This window comes from Piliocolobus tephrosceles, chromosome 16 (assembly GCF_002776525.5).
Source record: "Piliocolobus tephrosceles isolate RC106 chromosome 16, ASM277652v3, whole genome shotgun sequence".
In the NCBI taxonomy this organism is placed as follows: Eukaryota; Metazoa; Chordata; class Mammalia; order Primates; family Cercopithecidae; genus Piliocolobus; species Piliocolobus tephrosceles.
In genome coordinates, this window is record NC_045449.1 from 54,569,034 (window position 1) to 54,576,783 (window position 7,750).

General features: G+C 38.8%; 3 protein-coding genes across 16 annotated transcripts in view; 2 read left to right on the forward strand and 1 right to left on the reverse strand.

Moving 5' to 3' along the window:
- Positions 1–7,750, reverse strand: part of LOC111525784 (leucine-rich repeat-containing protein 37A3-like) — a 510,962-nt gene that overhangs the window by 448,833 nt on the left and 54,379 nt on the right. The gene's annotated exons all lie outside the window — the stretch shown is intronic.
- LOC111534527 (ADP-ribosylation factor 2-like) overlaps positions 1–7,750 on the forward strand; it is a 177,145-nt gene that overhangs the window by 20,623 nt on the left and 148,772 nt on the right. The window lies entirely within an intron of this gene.
- The window catches only part of LOC111535109 (leucine-rich repeat-containing protein 37A-like), a 26,719-nt gene that overhangs the window by 2,092 nt on the left and 16,877 nt on the right, over positions 1–7,750 (forward strand). Inside the window, exons 2-5 of the mRNA XM_031934377.1 lie at positions 364–435; positions 3,256–3,327; positions 6,427–6,498; positions 7,163–7,243. Of these exons, the coding sequence (XP_031790237.1) occupies positions 364–435; positions 3,256–3,327; positions 6,427–6,498; positions 7,163–7,243 (297 nt within the window). The remainder of the gene's footprint in view (positions 1–363; positions 436–3,255; positions 3,328–6,426; positions 6,499–7,162; positions 7,244–7,750) is intronic.

The following is a 7,750-nucleotide window of genomic DNA, read 5'->3' on the forward strand; positions in this document are numbered from 1 at the left end:
TTTTGCCCATTTTTTCTGTTGAATTATTTACCATTTTTGTGTTGATTTGTAGTAGTTTGTTTAGACACATAAGTGTTTTTGGATAAAATACTTACATTCAAAGTAATTAACTGGCACTGTCTGTCCAAGAGATGGGATGGATAGGAAGTTAAGCTTCTGGGAGATGCCTCATCATTTGTGCCAGTGGCCCCGCATTGTTTCTTGATGAATTGTGCAAACTGGGAAGCTGATAGCTCTGGAAATAAGAAAGCGGGTGTTACGTTCTGTTTCTGAATATCCCCAACAAGGTTGCCATGATTCCTTTATTTATCCTGTTCATTCTTTTCCTACCTATTCAAGGATGTAAACTGTGTTTCTTCACAGAAATTTCCAAGGAAACTATATTTCGTACATTGATGGAAATGTATGGAAAGCATACAGTTGGACCGAGAAACTGTGAGTATATTCTCTCCAAATATGACAAAAAACTAACTGCATTGTAACAGCCTTCTTGGTCCAGAATTTTGAGGTCTGAGAAATTTCTCCTTCATACCCGAAGTCAGCCACTGTTGATGGCAGTCCTATGGTTATTTAAAAATTAAATTTGGTAGGCTCTCTTTAAAATAAGAGGCAATTTAAATTTATTTTTTATCACACAAGTAATACATGGTTATATTCCTTTTTGTCCTCTTTTTTTTTTTTTTTCAGAGACAGGGTCTTAATTTGTCCCCCAGGCTGGAGTGCAGTGGCACAATCACATCTCACTGCAGCCTTCACCTCCCAGGCACAAGTGATCCTCCCACCTCAGCCTCTCAAGTAGCTGGGACCACAGGTGCATGCCACCACGCCCACCTAATTTTGTATTTTTTTTGTAGAGACAGGGTCTTCCTATGTTGCTTAGTCTGATCTTGAACTCCTGGGCTCAAGAGATCCTCGCACCTTGACCTCTTAAAGTGCTCATATTACAGGCATGAGCCACCACCCCTGGTCCATGATTCTATTTTTAATGTATAAAAATGTAGTAACAGGTATAACAAAAACCCTCCTTGTGCCCTACTCCCTCATCCCTGAGGTAATGCTACTCTGCATTTAGTGTACATCCTTCCAGACTTTTTCCCATTTGCCTACATACATATTTACATAAAGCAAAATAGATTTGTTTTGTGGTTAAAAAAATTTTTTTTTTACGTAAGTGGTAACATCTTGCAACTTGATTCTTTCACTTCATGACATGCCTTAGATTTGTTTCCTTCCCAGTACTCAGAGGGTCACACCATTCATTTAAACTCCTGCATCATCCATAGTCTAGATGCATCATAGTTTATTTAATAATTCCCCCATTGATGAATGTTTAGTTTAATTTTTACATACATTGCTGAAATGAAATCCCTGTACATGCTTCTTTGTGAACATGGGCAAGTATTCCTGTAGAACAGATATCTAGAAATGGAATTGTTAGGGTGAAGACTATGTAGATATAAAATTTTAATTGCCCTCAAAAATGTCCCAACTTACTCTATTGTCAGCAGAAGATGACAGCATTCATATCCCCATACCTTTCACCACTGGGTGTTCTCCAACTTGTTGAAATTATGGATGAATAAAAGGGATTCCATCTAAATTTGAATTTTTCTGATTACTCATGAATTTAATTAAATATCTTTATATGTTTATTGAACATTTGTGTTTCTTCTCTGAGTTTTCTGGCCTTTGTTCATTTTCCTTCTGAATCGTTTTATCATTTTCTCACTGATTTGTAGATAGAATTGGTTTAGATACAAATGATTTTGGAAAAAATGCTTACATTCGAGGTAACTGGCATTTTTCACAAGTTTGTGTGCCGCATCATTAGTTCAACGTATATAGACAAGTCATACATGAGTTCTAAATTAAAAATAAAACACATGCTAGGCACGGTGGGTCATGCCTGTAATCCCAGCACCTTGGGAGGCCGAAGTCGGCAGATCACCTGAGGTCAGGAGTTTGAGACCAGCCTGGCCTATAGGGCAAAACCCCGTCTCTACTAAAAATACAAAAATTAGCCAGGCGTGTTAGTCGGTGCCTGTAATCCCATCTACTTGGGAAGCTGAGGCAGGAGAATTGCTTTATTTTTTCAGACGGAATTTTGTTTTTGTTGCCCAGGATGGAGTGCAATGGCGCGATCTTGGCTCACTGCAACTTCCACCTCCCGGGTTCAGGCGATTCTCCTGTCTCAGCCTTCCAGGTAGCTGGAATTACAGGTGCCCGCCATCATGTCCAGCTAATTTTTGTATTTTTAGTAGAGACGGGGTTTCACCATGTTGGCCAGGCTGGTGTCAAACTCCTGACCTCAGGTGATCCGCCGACCTCGGCCTCCCAAAGTGCTGGGATTACAGGTGTGAGCCACCATGCCAGGCCAGAACTACATTTTAAAAAAAGAAAATTATTACAAAGGTCAGGATAGTGGTTACCTTTTAGGGTTAGATAGAGGGATATGATGGGAAGGTGCATGCTGGGACTTCTGGGATGCTAGCAATGATCTTTTGTAATGATAATTACATGGATATTTGCTTTATAATTATTAAACTGAGTATTTGGCCAGGTGAGGTGGCTCATATCTGCAATGACAACACTTTGAGAGGCAGAGACAGGAGGATCACTTGAGCCAGGAGTCTGAGACCAGTCTGGAAGCAGAGTGAGAGAGACCCTGTCTCAGAAATTAAATTAAATTAAATTAAATTAAATTAAATTAAATTTTAAATTAAATTTTAAATTAAATTAAATTAAATTTTAAATTAAATTAAATTAAATTTGAACATTGATGACCTGTGTACTTTCTGCACATTGTAGTTCTGACATTTTTTTTGATGGGGGAAAAAGGTTGAATGGCTTCACTTGCAGCCCTGACATGGTTCCATGTGGGGCTTTCATAATAAGGTTTGGGAAAAGAGGAAATGGAGGTTCTGCTGATCTTGGTGCCACCCAGAGGTGGATTCTAACAGGGACTTTGTGATCTAGAGAGGAGGCATGAAATATACAGTTTGGTGAAAAGAGTGGGTAGAGGTGTGCTTGCGTGTGTGTGTGTGTGTCTGTGTGTGTGTGTGTGTGTGGTGGTAGTGGTGGACAGAGATGGACACAAAAAGGAAAATGTAAGAAAAGGTTTGAATGAAAGCAGAGCAGATACCACCATCTTGAAATAACCATGACCCTGCTTTCTCCCACATGCAGGACATAGTCTTGTGCGGCAAATAGTTGTACTTTGCATTTTAATCTAGAAATAACTTGCTCATTTTCCAGAATTCTCAGTGAAAATTATTTGACTGAATTATATAAGGATTCATTTGAAGGCCTGCTATCCCTCCAGTATTTGTAAGTTAATCACATTTATGAGTTTTTAGTCATATCATCTGTAAAACAAATAAGGGGTTCAAATTAGATAATCTCTTAAGATTTCTTCCAGCAACAAAATTCTGCAATTCTGTTAAGTTTGTATAGGGTCTCAGCCCATCTCTAGCATTAGCTACCTCCTATGCATTTTCACTTTTTAAATTACATAGACGAAATACAGACAGAAAAAAATTTCACATGGGAAGAAGATCTGAGCAGTGACTTGACACCCGTATGAACCTTGTTTTATAAGTGTTCACACACCAGCTTCTTCTATTCAGTCTACAACCAATAAAATCTAATGTATGGTCTATTTTTGAATAGCCCATTAAGTTAAGATTTTTGCATTTTTAAAAGACTGTGAAAGAAAAAGAAAAGAAACAAAGAGAAATATGTGAGAGAGATCATATGTGGCCCACAAAGCCTAAAATATTTACTGTATGACCTTCACAAAAAAAAGATTTGAAAAAGTTGGTTTAGTAGGATGAAAGGAATTAAAGTTAACTTCAGATTGTTGCCTAAAGCAGAAGATATAGACCATCTACATTCATTTGAACATCATTAATCCAAAAATTTTTGGTAATTTAATGGGAAATTAATATTTAAATATTAAAAATCAGCTGAATTATATAAATAATATTATCAAGAATATTAAGCTTCCAAGAGAATAGACTGGTATTAAGGATTTCATTTCCGGAATTGTTATATGAAAACAGACGTTTAAAATGGTGGTTCGGCCGGGCGCGGTGGCTCAAGCCTGTAATCCCAGCACTTTGGGAGGCTGAGACGGGTGGATCACGAGGTCAGGAGATCGAGACCATCCTGGCTAATACGGTGAAACCCCATCTCTACTAAAAAATACAAAAATCTAGCCGGGCGAGGTGGCGGGTGCCTGTAGTCCCAGCTACTCAGGAGGCTAAGGCAGGAGAATGGTGTGAACCCGGGAGGCGGAGCTTGCAGTGAGCTGAGATCTGGCCACTGCACTCCCGCCCAGGCGACAGAGAGAGACTCCGTCTCAAAAAAAAAAATAAAAAATAAAAAATAAAATGGTGGTTAAGTGGTAGAGCTAGAAATGCTTACACTAAGAAGCATACCAGAAATGCTCCTGACTCTTCACTAATTACAAAATAACTATCTCCCCAGCCATGTTACCAAGAAAGGGATACCCACATAGTATTTCTGTCTGTTTAGAGACAAGAAGATACTATGTTTATTGCTATAAAAGCTTGATTCTTATCCTTTGTCCATAGAGGTGTGTATGTCATTAATCCTTGTTAAGCTCATTAGTGATGCTCTTTGTGCAGATTCTTTCAAATGTAGAAGGCTTAAGGAAAGTGGGTGTAAAGACCCTCAAGTGGATGCCAAAGTGCTACAGAGGCCATGAAATAATAAAACTACATTTCCTTTAAAATAGTCATTTTCCTTCTACTCCCCCAGCTATTCATTTATTTTACAAATATTTGAATTCGCTTTATTTCCATGTGTCAGTTTTAAACATGGTGGGCAATGCAGATGAGCAAGACCTAGTCCATGCTTGCAAGAAGTTTATGCTCAGAAGAAATGGGATAAAAAGTAACTACATTAAAAAGAAGAAATGGATGTAGGCACTAGGAGGGATAAATTATTTCTGGAGCATAGAAGAGGAGAAAATGCCTTCAATCTGGACCCAGGAGGATGTTACTAGAACAATGCCATTTGAATAGGATTTTGAAGGGCCATTGTGTAACATCGGACAGACATCTTGGGGGAAATAATCTAAACTTGCAGAAGGAAAATGGGAGAAGGGCAAAACACAGGAACGTGTTCGAGGAGTGCCATGAGTACCTGTAGAGTACAAGGAGGGAGAGTAGGAAATTGGAGCCAGATCTTCTAGGGCTTTGAAAGCCAAGCTAAGGAGCCATCATGGAGAACCGTGTTACCGCAGCAGTGCTATAGATAGATCTACATCACAGTCCCTGAGAGGGCACCTTAGAACTCAGTTCCGGACTCCGCCCTCATAGTTACTGATTCAGTTGGTCTAGAGTGGGACCAAGAATTTGCATCTTCAATAATTTCCCAGGAAATGCTGGTCTTTGCAAACCGCTTGTGGAGAGTTTATCTGATGACTGTGTGCAGGATAGTTTAGGAAGGGAGAGACTAGAGATGGAGACATCAGCCAGACAGCATTACACCATCCAGGTAAAGAGGGAGGGACCAGTCCCATCACTGTGTAACTGAAGAAATTGCTTTCATGAAATATTAAAGCAATATAAAACCAAAAATGAATTTCTATTATGATAGAAATTAATTCTATTAATATGATTTGAATTAGTTCAAAGTTATGTATTAGGTAAAGGGGTAATTTCCTTTCAAATGATGTGAAAGGATGTCTTTTATTTCTTCTGATATTGAACTGGCTTAGGAAAACAGACCTAAACTAGGAAGGTGTATAAATGTGAGGCTATTTTTTTTTTTGATATGGAATCTTGCTCTGCTGCCCAGGCTGGAGTGCAGTGGTGCAGTCTCAGCTCACTGCAAGCTCCACCTCCCGGGTTCACGCCTTTCTCCTGCCTCAGCCTCCCGAGCAGCTGGGACTACAGGCGCCTGCCATCAGACCCAGCTGATTGTTTGTATTTTTTAGTAGAGATGGGGTTTCACCATGTTAGCCAGGATGGTCTCAATCTCCTGACCTCAGGATCCGCCAGCCTTGGCCTCCCAAAGTGCTGGGATTACAGACATGAGCCAGCACGCCCGGCCCGACTATTTTTTTTAATATTAGAAATTATATATAGAGATAAAAACTTTGAGCTCATAATCTAGGATTTGATGAGACTACAAAAGGGCATCTAATCAAGTCTACTGCTCTCAGGAAAAATTAGTTCCAAAATCGATTAAGTTGTATATTTATTAAAACCATGAATGTGAGACTCTAGGAGAGGTATGGGCAGGGTTAGGGGCTCTGGAAAGTTCAAATACAAGTCCAGACATTTAGAGTTGAGATGAAAAATGTGTATTCAATATTATTCTATGCTATTGCTGTTATTCATACTAATCAACATTTAATAACTAATCAAGGTGATATTTTCCTTTTACTTTTCCTAGAGATTTATCCTGCAATAAAATACAGTATATTGAAAGACGTACCTTTGAATCACTACCATTTTTGAAGTTTATGTAAGTTACAAATAAAAGTTTATTACGTTTGGAATTTTTATAAAACTTAATTATAAACCTCTTTGCTATTCATTTTGAAATATGATTAAAGTTTTACCAGTAGAAAGCTACTAAAATTATAGAGCAAATCCTTTTTGTCTCTAGCAAGGATTAGTGTGAAAATTATTGCACAGATCTTAGTGAATCATCAGAGAGCAGTGGTTCTCAGCTGATGTGATTTTCTACTCAGGTGACATTTGGTAATGTCCGGAGACAGTTTTGGTTGACAAAACTGTGGGTGTGCTCCTGGCATCTGGTGGGCAAAGGCCAGAGATGCTGCTCAACATCCTCTAAGGTATAAAACAAACCCCCATGGCAAAGAGTTATAGAGTCCAAAATGTCGATGGCACTGAAGTTGTGAAATCCTGTTCTAGAGAACTAAAGATCACTTCACACAGGTATTGACTGAACGTTCACTGCTTTGTAGCTAATGCACCACATGTGCAATGTTAAAGTATAAATCATAAGCCAGAATCTTCCACAGTGAGATTTCCTTAGTGCATACAGGAAGGATTGAGGTTATGTTCCATCCTATATAAATTAGAATCATGGCAAAGGATAAATGTTCTTAAATAAGTTTTTTTCCTTTGGCTTATGTGTGTTTTTTTTTTCTTTTTTCTTTTAGAAATCTTGGTTGCAATTTACTCACAGAACTGAGCTTTGGAACATTTCAGGCCTGGCATGGAATGCAGTTTTTATACAAGTTGTAAGTGAAATAGAAGATGAATACATGTAAAGAACTATGTATAAAAACTCATACAATTATTGGTTAGCTCTGTATAAGCACATTATGAACTCTGAAAAGTATGTCTTAAGATCCATTCATTTTTCTCAAATGGGGAAACTAAGGTACAAAGAGGCCAAGAGACTTACATAGCTTATATATGACCTGCTCTGCTTGTCCTAGTTCTGACCTATAACGTGGGCAAGAAAAGTCTTCAAAGAAGTGACCCTCAAATTAGTCTTGTTGCTGGGCTCAGGCCTGTAATCCCAGAACTTTGGGAGCCAAGGCGGGCAGATCACCTGAGGTCAGGAATTCAACACCAGCCTGGGCAACATAGTGAAACCCCGTCCCTACTAAAAATACAAGAAAATTAGCCGGGTGTGGTGGTGCAGTTTTTTGCTCCCTGGAGGACTTTGTGTTAAGCTTCCTTCCTTGCAGCTAAATGTTGCAGCCATTGAAGCAGTTAGAAACTCTGCATATGAGCAGGAA